This window comes from Triticum dicoccoides, chromosome 1B, assembly GCF_002162155.2.
Source record: "Triticum dicoccoides isolate Atlit2015 ecotype Zavitan chromosome 1B, WEW_v2.0, whole genome shotgun sequence".
Classification (NCBI taxonomy): Eukaryota; Viridiplantae; Streptophyta; class Magnoliopsida; order Poales; family Poaceae; genus Triticum; species Triticum dicoccoides.
Genome location: NC_041381.1, coordinates 690,681,530 through 690,703,865, shown reverse-complemented (window position 1 = coordinate 690,703,865; position 22,336 = coordinate 690,681,530). Strand labels below are relative to the sequence as shown.

The following is a 22,336-nucleotide window of genomic DNA, read 5'->3' as shown; positions in this document are numbered from 1 at the left end:
GAACTGACCAAAAATCATGAAGCTGACTGCAATTAAAAGTCAGCTGATATAACCAAAAGCTTGGGAAATACCTCCTCCGTCCCATAATATAAGAACATTTTTGACACTACACTATATTATGGAACGGAGGAAGTACATATAACACCGACCTTGGATGAACATGGTCAAAGATATGTATGCTAACAACATAAAAACTCCCAATTCTTGAATGAATGACACTGATGAATAGCACCATGCTGAAGGAAAATACTCTCCATTTCAACAACTCAAGCGACATAACAGACTAAAATCGGATGGAACACTGAAGCACGTGACAAACTGTAAGGCAAGCAGAACAAGCCCATTATGGAACAGAATGAAGAACACAGGGCAAGCATGCAAGGTGCAACTTCCAAAACACTTCGAACTTAAAACACGGCATTTGTTTCCTGGTATTTTCAGGCATCATACCAGCAGGCATCCATAAAATGATCACAAGCTACATCGATTAATTAATCAAATGCCCAAACAGACTGGGTACCAAACAACACTCTTCTGCTTAAGATAGACGAAGTTGCAAATATAACGTATTGCACGCCAGATTGACATTACACATGGCAGCCATCGAGAACACAAATATATCAGGTATGTATGCTCACAGCCAAAAAACTCTCCAGTTATGGAACACCAAAAGTGATTTCACCTGAAAAATTACCAACAGAGAGCCCACTGCTGAACAGATGCAAGAACCCTAGAAGCATGAGATTGACAAAAACGCGAGATTTGTCACAGACATTTGCAATTCTAGCGATTACCAACAGGCATCCAGAGCACAGTCGCAACCCACTAATAATTTGCCCCAAGAAGGAAGAACAGAGAACTAAAATTCCTACTAGTGAAGGCAAAAGGATCACCTTTCACATGAAGGCAGGCACTGACCAAATCCACATCCCACATGACAACGCAGCAGATATCATCAATCACAAACCATCACCATAATTTATATCTATATATATCGATCCAGGTTTAATTTGATCCCCAGCACAATAGCAGTGCAGCGCAGAGAATTCTTTTTGACAATCCCAACCATAACCAGGTTCTGCACCGTGGACAGATCTCGAGAGTTGAGAAAAGACCACCATTAGTAGAACTGACAAAAAAAAATCATGAAGCTTACTGCAATTGAAAGTTGGCTGATATAACCAAAAGCTTGGGAAATACATATAACACCGACCTTGGATAAACAAGGTCAACTCGTCAAGACAATGCTAACAACCTAAAACTCTCCAATTCTTGAACGAATGACACCGATGAACAGTGCCGTGCTAAAGGAAAACACTCTCCAATTCAACAACACTAAAATCGGATGGAACACTGAAGCACGTGGCTAACTGTAAGGCAGCGTGCAAAATGAAGAACAGTGCTGGCGTGCAAGGTGCAGCTTCCAAAACGCTCTGCACTTATTTCCTGGTATTTTCCCGGTGTGGTGCCAGCGTGCAAAATGAAGAACAGAGCCCATTATGGATCACAGGCTACGTTGATTACAAATTGGGTACCAAACAGCACTCTTCATATTAAGATCCACGAAATTGCAAAGATCACACATTGCACAGGTAGGGCGCAGGCACACACACCAGATTGACATTTCACATGGCAGCCATCAAAAACACAGATATGAGATGCCAGCTATCAGTAAAACAGCAGTGCGGAAATACCAGCAGCGATTTTACGAATCTTGAAAAGAGGGACGACGATAACAAAGATCACATAAAAGCAAGCTCAGGGTACACAGGTAACAACTTGGATGAACAATGCAAGATATGTGTGTAAAATATATGAAACACAAGTAGTGATTCTACCTGAAAATTTTTTACCCACTGTGAGCCCATTGCTGAAAAGATGCAAGAACAACAACAGATGCATGCCCAGTGAAACTTTGAAATCATTGATGAAAACAGAGACAGCGATTACCGAGAGGCATCCAGATCATATCGCACCCCTCTGATGATTTGCCTGAAGAACATGAACAGAGAACACAAATCCCTGCTGCATGTCATGCCCACAGCATCACACGAGGACGCAAAAAGGATCGCCTTTTCGCAAGCGACGCAGCCACCAAGATCCATACCCCCACATCACAATCCCAGAATCGACACGGATATCAACAATCACATCACCGAATCATCACCGAAATTTTATAATTTATACTACTACTATGTAACAGCGATCCAGGTTCAATTTGATCCCGAGCAGAATAGCAGGTGCAGCACAGATAATTCTAGCAAGTTTTACTGATGATGACATAAACTAACTACCACGGAAACTACTGACTGTTTCATCTCTCGAACGAACCCTAGCGAAGCGCGATCACGCGGACGGACGGGAGCGGGGGATCGATCAGAACGGGGCGAGGAGCTGGAAGAGGGAGGGCTTGGGGTCGGACTTGATGACGCCGACGGCGATGACGAGCGGGATGAAGCCGTAGTGCGCCGCCACCTTGGCCGCGCCCATCGCCCACTCGCCCCACACGCGCCACTCCCGCGCCGCCGCCGAGCGCCGCGCCGCCGCGTCCGCCGCCGCCGCGGCCTCCGCGCGCGACATGCCCCTCCGCCCCAGGGCCCTCCCCGGCTTCGGCTGCTTCGCGGACGCGCGGGCCGGTGGCGCCATGGGCTGGGTCGGTTCGCCGGCCTGGTGCTGCTGGTGGTGGTGGTGGTGGAGTCGCCGCCGGTGCCGGTCGCCGCGCGATGGAAGGTGGGGTGGGGTGGGGGCTGGGGTAAAACCCTACCTGATATGGCCGTGCGAGTGGGCCGTTGTTGGGCTGCTCAGACGGACGGGCTGCCTTCCGGGTACGTACGTACGTGGGCTGCTGTATACTTTTTGCGCTCCTGCAAAAAGTGATTGAACAATTTGAGTAATACCCTTGCCTCAAAAAAAAAAAGAGTAATACCCTTGCCTCAAAAAAAAATTGAGTAATACCCATTTCTCAAAAAGAAAAATTTTAGTAATACCCAGTGTTTGAATTTACAACATCAAGTGAGGTGATTAATTTCACTCAAAAAAAGTGAGGTGATTAATTTTGGGGAGTCGGTCATAGGATGCTTGAGAAAATGCCGGAGAGAGAGAGGATGAGGTTTTCATATATACAAAAACCATGGTCATCGTATTCGTCGCCCGGGTGTTGTATAATGGCATCGTTGACCAACCTCTTAGTATCGCTTCTCTTGATTGCAGAGGCAACCATTGCGATATTTTTGCATCTGGAATTATTCACACTCTTTTAAAAACAATCTGGAATTAATGGCAAAATATGCTGAAAGTTATTTAGGAAGATTACACGAACTGAGTGTATGGATCCAACCAATTTGCAAATAATCATGCATACTAGTAGCGGGATATGCACATTAATTGCTTCTAGAATTCATCTCACCATGCACATTAATACTCTCTCCGTCCGGAAATACTTGTCATCAAAATGAATAAAAGAGGATGTATCTAGATATATTTTAGTTCTAGATACATCCCTTTTTGTCCATTTTGATGACAAGTATTTTCGGATGGAGGGAGTAGTACACAAAACACATATATATTGCAAATAATATGCACATTAATTGCTTCTAATAATTCATCTCACCATGCACATTAATAGTACACATCACACATATATTTTGCAAATAATATGCACATTAGTTGCTTCTAGAATTCATCTCAGCATGCACATTAATAGTACACAACACACATATATTTTGCAAAATGTCACATTAATATCTTGACATTTCTTCTCACTGTGAGCATCAAAGACACCAAAATGCATATATTGCTTCATGCAATTAATCTTAAAACAAGATACGGCAAGATCACATATCTCATTTATTTGTTAGGAAAAATATCATGACATACCATTGGTGGGATGTGTATAAATTGAGAGCACCGAGTGCCGGAAAAGAATCACCATCATCTTCTTCCTCGACTAGGTATTGTACAATGGCATCGTTAGCCAACCTCTTAGTGTCGCTTCTCTTGATTGCAATCTTCTTTCCTACACCCATACTATGCTATCTTAATCAAGCTTCTGTAAGGGTGCAACAGGGTGCTACCAACACCTCTGCCTACCGCACTTGCATCGTGCTCGTTGAGCCACCACCCTTTAATGCCGATGAAGACATGTACTCCCTCCGTTCGGAATTACTTGTCTTCGAAATGGATGTATCTAGAACTAAAATACATCTACATACATTCATTTCTACGACAAGTAATTCCGAACGGAGGGAGTACCATCATTGGTATGCGTCTTTTTTGCCCAGTTCGCGTGATGGCAACTCGGGCAAGGCACGTCTTGTGCACTCTTACACCAAGGTGTTTAGCGGCTTCGCCACAATGCTCACTGATGGGGAGCTTGATGCATTTGCCAAGAAACCGGGGTTCGTGCGGGCATTCAAGGAAAAAACACGGTACCTCATGACCACGCGCACACCAAAGTTCCTTGGGTTGAGGAACGGCAGCGGGTTCTGGAGGGACGCTAGCTACGGGAAGGGGGTCATTGTTGGCTTGCTCGATACCGGCATCTATGCGAAGCACAGTTCATTCGATGACCGCGACATCCCGTCGCCCCCGGCAAGGTGGAAGGGCTCGTGCAAGGCGACCCGGTGCAACAACAAGCTCATCGGTGCCAAGTCATTCGTTAAACACGAAGACACTGACGATGAAGACGGGCATGGCACACACACCTCATCCACGGCGGCTGGTAACTTCATCATCAACGCGTCATATCATGGCATGGCAGCGGGCACCGCATCTGGGGTTGCTCCCGGTGCCCATATCGGCATGTACAAGGTGTGCAATAGTGTGGGTTGTTATGAGTCTGACATATTAGCTGGCCTCGACGCGACAATCAAGGATGGGGTGGACGTGCTCTCAATCTCCATTGGCCTCGGTGACAAGTTCGATAAGGACCCCATCGCGATCGGCTTATTCAGTGCCATGTCAAAGGGTATTGTTGTGGTTAGGGTTTAGGGCCGAACATCAAGCAGATGGGCACGCGCGAGCTTCTCGTACCACAATACATTCCTTGGCTATCGTCCGGCCCCTGTAGTGGCGTCGTTCTCTTCTCGAGGTCCAAGCAAGCATTTCCCCGGCGTGCTCAAACCAGACATATTGGCGCCGGGGCTGAACATCCTCGCTGCTTCTCTGTGGACGGAGTCCAAAATAGGCCCTTTCAACATATTATCCGGCACATCTATGGCAGCACCACACATCAGTGGTGTTGCAGCACTTATCAAGAGCTTGCATCCTGATTGGTCCCCGGCAGCCGTCAAGTCGGCCATGATGACGACTGCGTACGTTGTTAATAGCACTGGTGGCTCGGTCTTGGACGAGAAGCACGGGAAAGCGGACGCGTACGCGATGGGCGCGGGCCATGTGAATCCAACAAGAGCCGCTGACCCTGGCTTGGTGTACGACCTGGGTGTCATCGACTATGCTGGCTACATCTGCTGGCTCCTCGGTGATAGAGGCCTGGCAACCATCGTGCGTAACAAGAGCTTGACCTGCGCAAAGCTACCAAAGGTCAGAGATGTTGAGCTCAACTACCCAACTATAACTGTGCCACTGAAGCCGACTGCCTTGATGGTGAATCGGACGGTGACGAACGTCGGGCCGCCATCATCGACATACGTTGCGAAGCTGGACATGCCCAAGTCACTTGCAGTACGCGTCACCCCGAACAAGCTGGTGTTCTCGAAGGCCGGGGAGAAGAAGACGTTCAGCGTGTCAGTGAGTGGCAAGGGCGTTCATGGACAAAAACATGTGGAGGGAAGCTTGAGCTGGGTGTCCAGGCGACATGTTGTGAGGAGCCCCATCATCGCTGTTCGTAATCTTCCCGAATCTCCACCGTATCAAGAGAGTTTTTAGGTGTGTGTTATGGAAATGGCTGGAAGTGAATGATTTAAGTGTCGTTCTTTTTACATACCAATAATTTATAAGTTTCTTATAAAATGTTAAATTGATCAACTTACCGTGCATTTATTTACATTAATACTACCATTTATAATATATTATCATCCCGTTGTCACTTCATACTACTATCTCCGTTCCTAAATATAAGTCTTTCTAGAGATTACACTATAGACTACATACGGATCAAAATAGGTGAATCTACACTCTAAAATATGTCCATATACATCCGTATGTAGTTTTGTAGTGGAATCTCTACAAAGACTTATATTTAGGAACGGAGGGAGTACATAACATGCAGGTTCGGAGGTAGTAACATTTTACAAATACAATTACAAGACAAGTGATGTCCAACTTTAGGACACCAAATTATGTTAGAAAATAGCAGAGCCGTTTTTATATTTGGGGAAATAGTTTGAAATTTTAACAATTGGGATGTATAATAATCAGGAAACAGAAAACAGAGTAGTTCAGGGCAGTACAACCGGACCATACACCGGGTTCTCAACTGTCTGATGATTATGATATACTATATCGCGCTAATTGATACTTCGTTCGTTCGGAATTATTTATCTCGGAAATGGATGTATCTAGAACTAAAATACATCTAGATACATCTATTTCTACGACAAGTAATTCCGAACGGAGGGAGTACTAGTCTCTATTTTAGTTTTGCTTTCTGCCCGTACGGGCACAGGAACCTTCCGCTGATCAAAATATTTGCCAATGAAACTGCGAGCTGCTGGGGTCGCCCTAAGCCAACCAAAGACGTACTCGGTGAGACATATTTTTATTGCTACTATGGCACCGTAACTAGTAAAGTGGTGCTAGGATGAAGTAGTTCAGAGCGTATTTTTATACTATATCCGATCCACATCTCATATTTCTCCTAATCTCCTCGCCGCCGCCTGATCGCCATTATGCAAAAGCTGGCGGTGGATACCGCGGCGGCGGGGCCTTTCCGTCATCAATCGCTCTAGGGCGTGGCCACGTCGGATTCTCGTGCGGGTGCCCCGGTCTCCCCTCGCCAGGGGCGGAGACAGGCCTATGGCAAGTAGGGCTATAGCCCTAGGCCTAGGAACAATGACCCTTATAAGTTCTTCTTAAAAAGTATGAAAAAACCATCAAAGTGCATCATTCAAGGTAGTTAGCCCTAGGCGTAATCCGATGCTAGCTCCGCCTCTGCCCCTCGCGCGTTTGGTCCCCACCACAATGGTGAATTGATCTGGCGGGGGTGGCTCGACCTGGCGCGTGGCTCGGTGCTCCTTCAACCGCGGCCAGTTACCTTCTTTGCGGCGGGTGGTGGCGCTGGTGGCGCGTCGCGATGGGGTGGGATGGCATCTTCCCCAACCCTGCCCGTGGAGGTCTTGGCTATGGAGGTGTTGTTGCGTCACGTTTGTCTGGGCCGGGTTCCGTCCCAATATGGCCCGTCGATGGCTGCCGGCGGCGAGGATGCGGAGGCGCGACTGCCGGTGAAAACTAAGCCGACCTTGGTCATGGTGGACGATGGCGTCATCTTTGCGTTTGTTACCCCAATGAAGGCATGGTCTTGCAGTTCTCGTCTCCTCGCTCGGGCTACTCCAGGGAAAATCCAAGATCTGGATTTTCTGGATGAGACGACGACGGTGCGCAATGTCGTCCCCCTTCCTAGGGGCATCGTCTTGGAGTAGGGTGCGGGATGGGTCAGAAGGTGGAGCGGTGTGGCATTTACAGCGTCGACGGCGGCGTGGCGCGTCGGGTTCTTGGCATCAGATGTGTGAAGATGGACATGTGCAGGGAGGTGGTGTTGTCTGGCTTTGTGGCGACGTCGACAGCAGTACGGACTGGCAAGATGAATATGTTGATCGCTCCTGAAGATGGAACCGTGGAAGATGGCGACGGCAGATCCAGAACGTGCGCATGCAGTGCGCGATTGATGACGAGCTCGGGGAAGATTCGTAGGAGGCGAGAGAGAGTAGAAGGAGATCTGGGCGGAAAGGTGGCTGCGATGATCGATGACGTGGTGAGATTGAATAGAATCGACGGCGGCGCACAGGTCCGGCGATGGTCTCCTATCAGACTAGAGACAAAAAGTGTTTTCCTTTTTTCAAATGAAATCAAAAACGTGTATACTTCAAATGGTAGTATCACGTATGGCGCACGCCCATCACGTTGCAGCATTCGACCAAAAGCACGTGAAATCACGATCGCGCTCTTTTCTTTGGCACGAAGGAAGGAACCGGTGCACAAGGCGTGCGCGCACGACTGGAAGACGACGTACGTAGATATAATGCCACCGACGGCTCCACTGGTGGGCGGTGGCTCCACCGCTCCACGCGCCCACATATGGTAGTTCCGACGTGGACAGACTCGTACCAGCGGCGTGGTCGTATGCGCATTTGTCATGGCGCGCGGGTGCGTGCGTGCGTGCGCAGACCTGGACCGCGGACAGCGATCGAAAGCGAGGGGACAACGGGCCGGATTACGGCAGGCCGGCCCGGAATCAATGGCGCCGTACCTAGTCTATTACTCCCTCCGTCCGAAAATGCTTGTCATCAAAATGAATAAAAAAAATGTATCTAAAGCATTTTCCGACGGAGGGAGTACGTGCGTGGCACACACGGCTCGGTCGCCAGCCGCTTGCGATCCAGTGCTCCATCAACAGCAGCGGTAACTTAATCAGAACGATGAAGGCTATGATGCTAATTAAACCATGAAATCTTCCAACTGATTACAAGAGTTTTGCTTCCGGTGCACCCTATGTTCACATGAATCTTAAAGCTATTTTTTTATGGTAACTGCCGCCGCTTTATTTATTATGAAACAAAACTAGGGATCTCATCCGATACAGCATCCAAAACAAAGTCTGGGGGGAAGAGAGCCAAACTTGGGATAGTTCATCTTCCATTCCCACCTTAGCTAACCTATCCGCGACGGCGTTTGCGCTATGGCGCACCCACGAGACACGAAATGAAACAAATGTACCTAATAAAGCTTTAACCTCCTCCACAATCGGCCCTAGAGCAGACAAATTCTTCTCTCCTTTTGTGATCATCGCCACCACGCGGGCTGAGTCGCTCTCCAAATGCAGGTGCCTCACGCCCATGCTTGTCGCCAGTTGTGCCGCCTTCTTGCACGCCAGCAACTCGACTTTCTCCGGGTCGGCCACCTCTCCTAGGGGTTGACAGGCTGCCGCCCTGAATGCACCTTCATGATCCCGCAACACCACCCCAATGCCTCCCTTTCGCCTGTGTTTGCACACCGATCCGTCAGCATTTGCTTTAGTCCAGCCAGCATCTGGAGGCTCCCACGCTTGCTGCACCGATTGCGCCGTCTCCCTCACCTCCTTCCTATGCACCTCAGCCCATTCATTGATAAAAACAGCAGTCCTGCTTGATAACTCATGGGGCTCTATAATCTTGCGTCCATCCCTCTCATCATTTCTCGCTAACCAAAGGTTATATGTTGCCTGCACCATCACCGATCTCTCTCTTTCGTCTGCCTGTGCAAACCATTCCAGCAACCACTTCTCAAGCTTGCTCTGGGAATCAATACTGCGTGGTGGGTTTGCCACCGAGATTCCCATCTCCGAGCTAAGCTGCCTCCAGAAGCACATGGAGTGTGGACACCCCCAAAACCTATGGAGACCATCTTCTTCCCTTCCACAGGCCATACAGAAGACTCCAGCCTTAATACGTCGACGCAGCAACTCCGTCCCCGTAGCCAGGCCATTCCTCATGAGTCGCCACATATGCACTTTTGCTTTACCCGGTGCGTCTGTGTCCCACATGGCCAGCCATCCCCGGTGAGTAAAGGAGGCCGAGGAGGGTCCCGGCCGTCCCAGCCTTGCTGAGTTGAGGCTCATCCGTAGGTGATATGCAGATCTAACTGTGAACTTCCCATCCTTGGTGTAATTCCAGGCAATATAGTCATTAATCCCAGGGCCACCCACCGCAATCTGTTTTATATCATCAGCATCATCAGGTGAGAACAAGTTCTCAATCTTGCTATTATTCCATGCAGTGCCCGAGTGATCTAACATGTCTGCTACCTTCACTACCCCCTGTTGAAACACTGCGCCCAGTGGCAGCAGGCTCCCTTGTCTCGGAATCCATGGGTCATGGTGAATATTCACAAATTTGCCATCTCCAATCCGTCAAATGATGCCCTCTCGAAGCAGGTCACGCCCATGGAGTATACTCCTGAAAGTATACGAACCCCCCCGCTGGGCAGGTAGCACTCAGAATTGAGCTCTCTTTAAAGTACCGCGCTCGAAGGACCCTAGCACAAAGAGAGTTCGGCACCTATAGGATCCGCCACGCTTGCTTGGCCAAGAGCGCTTGGTTAAAAGCTTCATAATCCCGGAACCCCATCCCTCCGATCCGTTTAGACTGGCACATTTTATCCCATGCGATCCAATGCACTTTCCTTTCACCATCCTTGTCACCCTACCAGAATTTCGAAGAGATTGATGTCAATTTCCCGCACATCTTCTTAGATAGGTGGAAACAAGTCATGGTGAAAGTTGGGGTTGCCTGGAGCCCTGACTTAACGAGCACTTCTCGTGCCTTCTTCGATAGGCCTTGTTCTTTCCAGCCCGTAACCTTGCCTTTACAGCTTTCCGTTACATATTTAAAAGATCCATCTTTAGATCTCCCGACAACAGTAGGTAGGCCTAGATATCTCTCGCTCAGCGCCTCTTGCTCAATGCCAATGGTGTGCTTCAGAACCTCTTTTTGCTGCTGTTCACAACCTTTCCCAAAGAAAATTGATGATTTCTGGAGGTTGAATTTTTGTCCAGAAGCGAGCTCATATGTAGCCAAGATGTTCTTTAGCTCCTGAATATTTTCCACAGTGCCCTGCATGAACACTATACTATCATCAGCAAACAGAAGGTGTGTGACTTGGGGGCCAGTACCCCCAAAACCCACCCCTTTTATACTTCCTTCATCTTGTGCTTTCTTTAGCATAGCCGAGAAACCTTCGACACAGAACAAGAATAAGTAGGGGGATAGGGGGTCCCCTTGTCTTAGACCTCTGGATGGGAGAAAAACTCTAGAAAGCCCCCCATTCAACTTCACCGTGAATATGGCAGATGCCACACATCTCATAACCATAGCGATCCAACCCTCCGCAAACCCGAGTTTTGATAACATCTTTTCGAGGAACATCCACTCCACTCTATCATAAGCCTTTGTCATGTCGAGCTTGACAGCACACAGAGGTTTTTTCCTTTTTCGGGTTCTGATCGCATGGACACACTCGTATGCAACCAACACGTTGTCCGTTATGAGCCTACCTGGTACAAAGGCACTCTGCTCCTCAGAGATAAGCACAGGCAGAATGCATTTGAGCCTGTTCGCAAGAACCTTCGCTGCCACTTTGTACAAAACATTACATAAGCTTATCGGACGAAACTGCGAAAGCAACTCCGGTGAGTTAACTTTCGAAATCATCACAATCGTTGTGGCGTTGAAAGTCTCTGGCGCGGCCACACCCTCAAGGAAATCCCTAACCGCCCGGCACACATCGTCCTTTACCATCGGCCAGTGCCGTTGGTAGAAGAGCGCAGGTAGCCCGTCCGGACCCAGGGCCTTTGTTGGCCCCATTTGAAACAACGCTTCCTCAATCTCCATATCTGTCACTCTTTGCACCAGCTTCTCGTTCATTTGTACTGTGACTGTTGGGTTGATGATCTCCAGCAGTTCCTGTACGCCCACGGACCCCTCAGAGGTGAACAACAACTCATAGAAGGACGCCGCCATCTCCCTCATATCCTCATCCACCATACACTTTGTGCCGTCGCTGCGTTGCAACGCACGTACAGTATTTTTCCTCTTTCTGTGAGGGGCCCGTCCCTGGAAATATTTTGTGTTTTGATCACCTTCCTTTAGCCAATCCACACGAGATCGTTGCCTATAGTATACCTCTTCTCTCGCATATATTTCTCTCAACTGGCCTTCAAGATCGCGTACCTCCAGTGAGGTACCCATCTCCAGTGCTCTAACCTTAGCGTCTTCCAGCTGATTTTTGAGCTTTGAGATTTGTCTTTGAATAGACCCAAAAATAGCCCGGCTCCACCGCTGCATATCCGCCGAAACTTGATGGATCTTCTCCCAGACGGCTACTATTCCACTGCCTCCCGAACTCGCTGCTTCCCACGCATCCGCAACCATGCGCTCATAATCTGCATGCTTAGTCCACGCTTCTTCAAATCTAAAAGGAAACGCCCCCCTTTGTCTCTGTGTTGGAGCCATCTCCATCACATGCACTAGTAGGGCTAGATGATCAGATTCCTCCGTGATTATATGCTCCACAAACGTTTCCGGGAACAACTCCAGAAAATCATCCGTGCACATTACACGGTCAAGCCGGACCTGGATATTTGCATCACCATCTCTCCTATTGTCCCAGGTGTATCTATACCCAGTGAAACCCAGGTCCGCTAGGCCACATTCCGCCGCACAGTCTCTGAAGTCTTCCATCTGTGCAAAGCTCCTCAAATTTCCCCCCTGCTGGTCGGATTGGAACATAGCTTCATTAAAATCACCCGCACAAAGGCACGGGAGATTATCTTGTGATCGTAGGTATCTTAATGCATCCCAAGATTTTTTCCTCTTCTCAGTGTCTGGTTCCCCATAGAATCCAGTGATTCTAAAGGTTTTACCGTCTACCTCCACTTTCGCGTCCAGAAAATATTGGCACCACGGCCTAATGGTACCTGCACATGTTCTCTCCACCATAGAGCCAGCCCACCACTTCTTCCCACACAGCTCACCGCTACACCACTTCTGAAACCCAAACTCCATTTTAATTTTTCCATCGCCCATGCCCTCTTCTTTGTTTCACTCAGGAAAACCACCGCTGGGTTGTGGGACCGTATCAGGTCACGTAGTTCGCCTACTGTCGAGTCCAACCCCAATCCTCGACAGTTCCAGGCAAGGATATTCATTGTCCCCGGCGGCCCCGGGAGTCGGGGTCCGCGATCCACTCATGTCATCTGAGATGCGTTCAAACACTGAGGTAGTTTTTCGCCTTGTATCGCGAATGAAAACATCTGTATTTCCCCTCCTACCTGGATCACCTTTAGGCACCCACACCTGACGTGGCCTCCTCTTTCTTCCTTCATAATCAAATCCATCCCGGAAGCACTCTCTTTGTCCCGCCTCAAAAGGCTTCCTTGGCTTCCTCACGTAGCGACCACGAGGCCTTGCATGCGCCCCATGCATACCGGGTTGCCCCCATGGGCTAACCCGACCCGCTTCTGCATAATCTTGTCCCTGATTTATAACTTTGTCCTTACCCCTCTGTCTCTTCCTCCCTCCATATCGCCTTCTCTCTCTCGTTGGGTCTGCCTCTCCACCAACTTCTCTCTAAGGTCATTCTCTCTCCTTGATTCCAATTCATCCCGAAGGTCACTGACCCTCTCCGCGTCTCTCATAAACCGATCTTTATGTGGACTAACCACTTCCTCATCCACTCGCCTCCCCTGATAAACACCAGTGCGTTGATCTTCATATCTGGAGAACTCCGCTCCCAAATTTCTCTTTGTAGGCAGATCTTTCACCCGTATGTTTTTCGGCTTCCCCTCCTTAGATTCGCCAACACGTGAGCTCCCCATGCTATTTCCACTGCTAGCCGCTCCACTTGCCGCCCCTTCCTTGCTGGAGGCATTACGTCCTTGGCCAAACCGAAGCCAGCTACCCCATTGTGCGGATGATTCCACCGGTGGTTCACACACACCATTAACATGAACCAACCGACCACAGTCAAAGCAAAAATGAGGGATTTTTTCATAAGAGAAATCAAACCATGTCTTCTCCGCATCATCGCGAGATTTCCTCAGAAAGAAGCCCCTGACTAGGGGTTCGTAGACAGAAATTTTAGCTCTGAACCTCAACTGATTTCCTCTTGCAAGACCCTCTCTGTCCACATCCACTTTTACAGCCTCACCCAGCCAGTTGCCAAGTGCTTTGCCAAACGCATCAGTCCTCTTATCTGGTGGTAAATCATCCACCTTCACCCATACATCTATTGTGTCAAAAACCATCTCCGAGGGCCTCTTATCACCTTCATAATCCTTCATCATCAGGACCCCAAAATCGTCTTGCCACGGCTCATTATTGAGGACATGACGCCAGTCTCCTTCACTCCCGAACTGCACTGAGATAATTTTCGGGCCTATCTCTCTGAATTTTGCCTCCTTATGGAGCCCCCAAGCCCTTGGCATGGTCTTCTTGAGTGCAGACATCTTCAGCGGCCTTGGTGAACATACTTTGCCCACTGCCGCCCATCTATGGCGTTTTTGGATGTTCGGATTTGGATCTTCAAAAACTAGTCCCTCTTCTTCCTTCTCCATCAGCGCCATCCCGCTCAGTCTATCCGAAAGGCTAGCCGACGGATCCGGCGTTCTGCTCTCCACAAGGGATTTTGCCACCCCCTGACCGGTGGATCCCGTCTCCCTCCCCGCCTTCGGCGTCGCCGTCGACGTGGGCGGAGGCATCTTCGATCGCATCGGAGTAGCCATCGGCGTCTTCCCTCCTGCACCCCCTGTCATCAGCACCGCTGCAGGCCAAGGTCGCAGATCAGCCAGCCGGAGATCAGCAAGAGCGCCGTCGCCCTCTTAGATCACCGCTGGAACCAAGCCACCCCCGTTGCCGAAACCCTAACCCTAGCACAGCCGCACGGTCGCCTCGCGATCGCCAGCTATCGCCTCAGAGCGTCGAAACGTGGTGGACCCCCTTCGTAACACGTTTTTGTAATCTTAAAGCTATTTAAAAAGACTATCGACGTATTAGAGCATCTATAAAGATGGGCACCTCAAATCCGCCCCAAACGTCCCGGCTTTCTGGTACCCATCATATCAAGCCCAAATCTAGACCGAATATGGGGAGGTCTGGACGCATCCGCCATGTTGGTCTGGCCCATCCATCATGTCCCCCCCCCCCAATATGCCCATCAAGCCAAACCCTAGACCGAAATCAATTAGTTCACTCCACTCCCTCTCCTCGGTCTTCTCCACTCCAAGTCCCATTCGCTTCCGATCGACGGCCAACAGCGGCAGCAACGCCGGCTCCGGTGTCGGATCCGGCTGCTCCGACGACTGGTCAAGCCTGTTGCGCGATGTGGAGCCGGATGATGTGGAGGAGGTTGCGCTCCGTATCACCTTGAGGTGGTCGTGGCTGGACCAGGGGACAGTGGCAACTCTAGTTCCACAGTGTCTGTCGCTCGGAAACGCAGCGCCGACGACTCGGATGTGATGGGAAGCCGCACACCAACGCCTACACGGAGGGGCACAGCCGCACCGACGACCGCAAGGGGAAGGGGTTGACGAGGAAATGGTGATTTCCTATGCCCTTCACTAGTGCAGAACCGGGCTGTATTACCGGTTCGTAAGGCCCTTTAGTGCCGGTTCTGTAACCGGCACTAAAGGGTGGAGACTAAAGGTCCCCCTCTTTAGTACCGGTTCAGCACGAACCGCCACTAAAGGGCCACCACGTGGCACGAGCCAGCGCCAGGGGCGGGGAGACCTTTAGTATCGTTTTTTTGAAATAAAGCAAAAACAGCCCACCTACTGGGCCAGCACGGCCTGCATACCACTAGAAACCCAACCTCTAGTTGGGCCAAGATGCAGGCCCGTACGGCCCAGTAGGCCCCACATGGCAGAAGACTTGCAATAGGTCCACAAAGGCCTACTTAGAGAGGAGCTCGATACGGTAGCCGCGGCGGGGCTTATAAACCGGTGCGAGCTCCTCTCAACTAGCGAGGTGGGATTAAACATTGTCCACTGCGGGTGGCAGCGCACCCCTTTAGTACTGGTTGGTGGCACGAACCCGTACTAAAGGGGGGGGGGGTCTTTAGTACCGGTTGGATCCACTAACCCGTACTAAAGGCCACCACCTTTTTAGTACCGGTTCATGGCACAAACCGGTACTAAAGGTTCACCACGAACCGGTACTAATGAGGGCCGCCCGCCTAGCCATTGAAACCGACATTTAGTGCCGGTTCAATTACAAACCCGGGCTAATGAGCTTCACATTAGGCCCTTTTTCTACTAGTGCTTCTCCGCTTTATCTATGCTTTATTTATGATTTTAGTCGTTTGTAGTATGAACTTGCACTGTCGGCCGATGAACTTTGATCCTTTTGTCCGACGATGAACTATGATCCGGTTGTATCAGATGAATTTAGTCTGTTTGTTGCTATTAAGCATGTTCTTCGTGTTTATGTACGTAGCATTGCATGGATTTTATGGTTCGGATATGAGATACGCGGTTGTGGGAGCAGACAAATGACGTGTGTCCGGTCACCTCCCGCGGCAGCGCCCGGGCATGTCCGACGGCGTTTGAGGGCCCGAATTTGAGGCTTGCTGTTGCAGATCCTCTTAGCCAGTGGATCAAACGTATTGAATAGATTGATTTTTAATACAAAAGACTATGATATCCTTTTCGACTCAAAGTGTAACCTTTAATCTTCTTCCAAGAATTTGTAAACTTTTCTAGGAGGCGTGTGTGTACCGAAACAAAGTTCAAATTAGAAAACTTCTCTTTTTTTGTTGAGGAAACTAGATTTCGCCTTGGCAACAAGTTTGAGTTCTATATCATATAGAGATGAATGCACCGGCGGTGTTTTAACTTGCCACGCATGTTCATTCTGAACCACCTTATTACACACGCGAGCCAAGTTTTTGCATCCGCTTCTCTTTTTCGATATTCTTCTACAACAAAGAGCAGCAAAGTGAAACAGCGCATGGCAAGTTCAAGCACCTGTGGTGCAATTAGTTCTATCATTCCAAACAAACAGCTCTGCTCCTCGCGGATGCGGCACCACTCCTCGTACTTCTCCTTGCGGCAAGGTTGGCGGCGACCGCCTGCCGCCACTCGAGGTATTCGAGCTGCTCGGCGTGGTGCCGGCGCTCCTCCTCCTGGCGCACGCTTCGCTCTGCGATGGCGGCCGCGACGGCGTCGGCGTCGGCGACGTAGTCTTCCGGCCCGACGACTCCACGGCGGCCGAGCAAAGCGGGCTACTCGGGCTCCTCCTTGACAGGGACGAAGTCCGGCTCCTCCGGCTCCTCCTCGTCCTCCGACCACTTCCTCTTCACGGGGAGAAGGCCCGCGCCGGAGGAGGAGGAGCTCCCGGCGTATGAAGATCTCGCAGAAGAGAAGGACGCGCGCCGCCGGTCGTACTCCTCCGTCTCGCTCCGCCGGAAGCTCGCCGGCGGCGACATGCCGCGGTTGGTCCACCTCCGGGCCCCGCGCTTCCTCGCGCCGTCCGAACGGACGCGCTGCTCGCGCTCCGGGTCGCTTTCGCGGCCCGATATGCTGCCGGAGCCGCGTCCGGAGCTCCACATGCGGCCCCATATGGCGGCTGGAGGCGGGGGAGGTGGTCGCCGGCGGCAAGAAATGTGGAGAATGGGGTGGGGAATCGCGTGGCTCGGCGGCGGCGGGGTTAGGGTTTCGACCCGCAAACGAGCCGCGGAACCGTAGATATAGCGGTCGGGGCGTTGCGGGCCGCGGCAATTTTTTTTGTGGGCAGGGCGAGTATGCGTGCTCTGTTCTGGCCAGAAAGTTGGGCCGAGCCCGCATACTCGCCGGTATTTTGCGGGTATGCGAGTTTTGCGGGGTCTGCTAGAGTTGCTCTTAGCCAGTGGATCAAACGTATTGAATAGATTGATTTTTAATACAAAAGACTATGATATCCTTTTTGACTGAAAGTGTAACCTTTAATCTTTGTCAAAAAAATTGTAAACTTTTCTAGGAGGCAACTAGATTTCGCCTTGGCGACAAGTTTGAGTTCGATATCATATAGAGATGAATGCATCGGCGGTGTTTTAACTTGCCACGCATGTTCATTCTGAACCACCTTATTACACACGAGCCAAGTTTTGGCACCAGCTTCTCTTTTTTGATATTCTTCTAAAACAAGAGCAGCAAAGTGAAACACGCATGACAAGTTCAAAGACCTGTGGTGCAATTACTTCTATCATGTACTACTACATATGATAAGATCCTCAAAGGAAAAAACAAATCGCGTACCAACCCCAACGCCTAACCAACCCCATCAACGTGTACGCACAGGGAGTGTACTCGTGTACCGCCCGAAAGCACTCACATTCCGCATGGAAAATGAATAGAACGCGCGTACACACGGGCACACAATAATATCTCGATCGAGCCAGCATGATGAGGACCGATCATCCGCCCTCCATACATCCCGTACAAAAACACTATGCTCATCAATGCTTAGGCTAATCCAAGCACGTACTACTACTGGTTACTACGAGTAGTTTAACACCGCGCGCGCGCGAGCACACAAGTTTCGTCCCAAGGGCACCTCCCAGAGGGGCAAAGACGACTACTGCGCCTCCGTTCAACGCCCGCCGGCCTTTCCCCTCGTCTCCCGTTCAACGCTCGGCCTCCATCTCACCAGCTCCCAAACCTCGCGTGCACCACTCCATGTCCGGACCAGCAGCGGGAGGCGGAGAGGACCGCGGCGGCGGCCACCTCTACGGCGACCATCCGCCTGCCGCGGCCGACGTACTGGTGGACGACGTCTTCTTTCAGAGTCGTTCGGCGTGCGGCGGCGGGGACGATGGTGGTGTCGCGCCGTCGGCCTACTCCAGCATCACCGACTACCTGCAGGGGCTCCTCGACCCCGCGGAGCTCGCCAGGCACCTGGACGCGCCTCCGTGCTTCCCGGCGCCGGGAGACGTGAACGTGATTGGCGAGGCCGCGACCCCGGTCACGCCCAACTCGTCGACGTCCGGGGAGGCGGCGGGGGCCGAGTCCCGCGGGTGCAAGAGGGGCAGCCCGGTGCCGGAGGAGGGAGACGAGGATGGATCTGCTGATCAGCACAACCACAGGTACCTACGTGGGCAATTCAATCCAGTTCGCTAATTGAATCTAGCTCGAAGTTGTTGGATTTCTCGCCCATCGATTGATCATCTATCGCATGCTTTGTCGATTAGATGGAAGAAGTGTAGATCCACCCACTGGTACGTGTTCTTGGCAGATCGATCTGGGTTTCCATTGATTTTCTCGGCCGGCCGGTCTGAACGCGAAGATACTGCCACACGTGGCATACCGCGTGAGATGTGAACACTGGGATTTAGGGCTCGCCATCCGTCAACTTGCCACCTACCTACCTACCTAACTACCATTTCAAACAAACAAATCTTATCCTATCATTCTTGGATGAGGCATGTGTCTGTTACATGTCTATCCTTTGAATTGTTGTTTTCCCTACCCCTATTTAGATTGTAGCGGTGGTGCTTTGTACCGATCGAGAGACAGACGCGGTTATTGTTGGCGCTGTGGCTTCATTTGCATGAAATGGAACCGGGGATCTCATATCTCTTTCTTTTTTTTGAAACGGAGGCAAAAGATTTGCCCCTGTTTTTCGATCAAATGAAATAAAAGAAGAACCGGTAGCTAGTTTTCCAGGCAACTTACTGTTTAGTGCCACTTTGCATGTAGAAATTGAACTGGTGGCGGTCAACGTGGCGAAATTATCAGATCATGCATGCAGAATTAAGAATCACTAATGATGATCCTCATGCTGTTGACCGACTGAAGCAGGAGCGATGAGAAGGAGCAAAAGAAGAAGGGGAAGGGGGAGAAGAAGGCCCGTGGCTCCCGTGTGGCGTTCGCGACCAAGAGCGATGTTGACCACCTCGACGATGGCTACCGCTGGCGCAAGTATGGCCAGAAGGCCGTCAAGAACAGCTCCTTCCCAAGGTACCACCTCCTTACATTCACCCATATGCATATGTGTTTCAAAAAGAAAAACACGCCTTCCATTTCTCAGTTTTGCTCCTGTAGCGGGCTTGCAACTTCAGTTAGAGATGCTACCCAAATGTTCGAGTGAATGGCAGGACTGTAATATGACCCCTACTTGCTTTCGTTAGTGATATCGGGGAGAAACAAAACTTCTATAAAAAAACCTTTCACTTTCGTTGCCACGATCATCTTTGTAAGTATGAACAACACAATCTCTTGCTTGAAATTAAGTTTCTACAAAAGACATCACATGTAATAATCATCTTGATTAGGCATCACGATATGCATATTTAGATAGCAATGAATATGTAAGTGTGCACGAATATATGCATGCATGGTAAGGGCAGCCATATTGTAGCAAAATACTCCCTCCGTTCCTAAATACTACAAGTCTTTATAGAGATTCAACTATTAACTATATACGGATGTATATAGATGCATTTCGAGTGTAGATTCACTCATTTTGTTCCATATGTGGTCCATAGTAGAATCTCTACAAAGGCTTATAGTATTTAGGAACGGATGCAAGGGCAGCCATATGCTACGACAACATTTAGAGCAATGCATTGCATTGAAGTGAGATTCTGAAACGCGTGCAGGAGCTACTACCGGTGCACAGCGGCACGGTGTGGGGTGAAGAAGCTGGTGGAGCGGTCGCAGCAGGACCCGTCCACGGTCGTCACCACCTACGAGGGCCGCCACGGGCACCCAAGCCCCATGGCCGCCCACCGCGGCGCACGGATGCTAATGGCCACCGGTGCGGACACTGCCTATTCGCTTGCCGCGCTCCAACATCACCAACATGACCTTTTGCCGGCTGGTGCCGACGTCTACGGGCGCATGTGCATGCAGCCCACTACGGCCGCCGCCCCGTCGGTGGCACACCGATTGTCGGAGTACGGTGGCATGCAGTTCCACGCCGATCTTCTTCCCGATGACGCGATGGGCTACCAGCATGGGTATCGTTAACTCAATCACTATGAGTATGTACATAATATGCCCATAGCTTCAGTTTGGCCTTAATTTAGCGAGGCATGGAGCTGACCGATGGGCACACACGTTTTTTTTATTCGAACTGACAGACACAGGGTAACAGGTACAAATGTTTGTTGTGCTGAATTTGTTCTGGATGTTGAAATCAAATTCTTTATAGCTAGCTATTCTAGTTACAACAGCAAAGCACAATTCTGTACTGCAAGGATTATACACTGTGCAATTCAGGTATGTGATGAGGATTTTTTTTGGAAGTATGCACTTGTGTACATCTTGTGCTATGTATAGGATATGTTGCAAAATATTTAGAACCATGAGTTGAACTACTTAGTTACACCAACCAGCGAGGCAATGAACTACGTGCACATAGTATGTTGATCCAAAAGGATGTGTTGTGGGCATGCGGGTTAGTGAGGGATATACTTCTTTGGTACTGTTGACTACCGATGAATGGATTGGATCTAAATTGTTCAACGTTGCAGCAACGTATCTTCAACATGCGGCGGGCAAAATCTAGAATACCATTGTTCTTTAAATAACATATTAATTGAAGCCAAACACAATATTTAAAATTATGGTTTTAGGATCAATGGTAATTCTAGAAAAACTATAAAATTTCCATACCATTTTAGCCGTACTAACCGTCTCCAGCCCAGTTTATCCATATCTCCGTGCTAAGTTTGCACGATTTTTTGCTACATTTTGAAAATAATGGTGGATAGGTGTCAAATGAAGAGACGGTCTCCCCATGCTTATTGTTAGTAGCTGATGTTGCATGATGAATTCGCCCCCTCGAAGGTAAGAGCGCCAATGATCCACTGCTAACATGTAACGCCCCGGATTCGATGCGCTAGGTGTCTTCCAGTTATTCGCCGTAGTTGCCATGTCATTTGCTTGCGTGTTGCATTTTGACATGTCATCATGTGCATCTCATTTTGCATACGTGTTCGTTTCTTGCATCTGAGCTTTTTCCCCGTTGTCCGTTTTGCAATCCGGCTCTCCTATGTTATCCGGCGTCCTCTTCTTGTCTCTCTTCATGAGCGGGTGTTGAACTTTCTCGGAATGGCCCGAGGTTTGCCAAGCGGACTTGGTATACCACCGGTAGATCGGCTGTCAAGTTTCGTGCCATTTGGAGGTCGTTTGATACTCCAACGGTTTACCGGGGAACCGTAAATGCCTCTTTTGTCTTGCAGCCCAACACCCTTCCAAAGTGGCCCAAAACCCAGCAAACTCCCCTCCATGCTCTCGGTCGTTCGATCACGATCGTGTGGGCGAAAACCGCTCCTCATTTGGACTCTCCTAGCTCCCTCTACCTATAAATATGTGCATCTCCCCCGAAATCCCGGTCTAACCCTAGCATTTTCCCCTCTCCGCCGCCGGACGAAACCTCCCTCCGCGCCCGGACATGTCCGCCGCCTCCGGACAAAGACGCCGCCGCCGTCCAGCCAACCCGTGTCCGCCACCTGTCCCTCCCCGTCCCGCGCGCGCCGCCGGCCCACCGAGCCCGTCCCCGTCCCCGGCCCGTGCCCGCTCCGCCGCCGCGGCCCGCATCCGCCTCCACCCACGCGCCCGTGCGCAGCCGCCCAGCCGTCACTCCGCCGCCGACCGCCCTCGCCGGCGCTCCTCCGGCGACCTCGGCCCCGCCGCCGGCGCCTCCCT

The 22,336-nt window shown here is 50.2% G+C and overlaps 2 protein-coding genes and 1 pseudogene across 4 annotated transcripts; 2 read left to right on the top strand and 1 right to left on the bottom strand.

Annotated features, from left to right (window-relative positions):
- Window positions 1-2,140: 2,140 nt before the first annotated feature.
- On the bottom strand, window positions 2,141-2,730 carry LOC119349726 (mitochondrial import receptor subunit TOM7-1-like). The gene has a single exon (XM_037617816.1). It carries the CDS (start codon window positions 2,644-2,646, stop codon window positions 2,377-2,379), a length of 270 nt encoding a protein of 89 aa, XP_037473713.1. The 5' UTR covers window positions 2,647-2,730; the 3' UTR covers window positions 2,141-2,376.
- A 1,237-nt stretch (window positions 2,731-3,967) lies between these two features.
- Window positions 3,968-5,916, top strand: LOC119349727 (annotated as a pseudogene).
- A 12,268-nt stretch (window positions 5,917-18,184) lies between these two features.
- LOC119349723 (WRKY transcription factor 71-like) lies at window positions 18,185-20,833 on the top strand. Of its 3 annotated transcripts, XM_037617811.1 has the most exons (4): window positions 18,185-18,768; window positions 18,874-18,900; window positions 19,484-19,642; window positions 20,284-20,833. In XM_037617811.1, the coding sequence occupies exons 1-4, from the start codon at window positions 18,362-18,364 to the stop codon at window positions 20,651-20,653; spliced, it is 963 nt and encodes a 320-aa protein (XP_037473708.1). In that variant the 5' UTR covers window positions 18,185-18,361; the 3' UTR covers window positions 20,654-20,833. The 3 variants fall into 3 exon arrangements, with proteins under 3 accessions (XP_037473708.1, XP_037473710.1, XP_037473709.1); XM_037617813.1 differs by lacking the exon at window positions 18,874-18,900; XM_037617812.1 differs by lacking the exon at window positions 18,874-18,900 and having other exon boundaries at window positions 19,481-19,642.
- Window positions 20,834-22,336: the final 1,503 nt, after the last annotated feature.

Bases quoted from the DNA above. Each gene is read 5' to 3' on its own strand.
- LOC119349723 (XM_037617811.1), top strand. From the start codon at position 18,362: ATGTCCGGACCAGCAGCGGGAGGCGGAGAGGACCGCGGCGGCGGCCAC. The intron at 18,901-19,483 runs GTACGTGTTCTT...CGACTGAAGCAG, and splicing joins AAGTGTAGATCCACCCACTG to GAGCGATGAGAAGGAGCAAA. The intron at 19,643-20,283 runs GTACCACCTCCT...AAACGCGTGCAG, and splicing joins AAGAACAGCTCCTTCCCAAG to GAGCTACTACCGGTGCACAG.
- LOC119349726 (XM_037617816.1), bottom strand. From the start codon at position 2,646: ATGGCGCCACCGGCCCGCGCGTCCGCGAAGCAGCCGAAGCCGGGGAGG.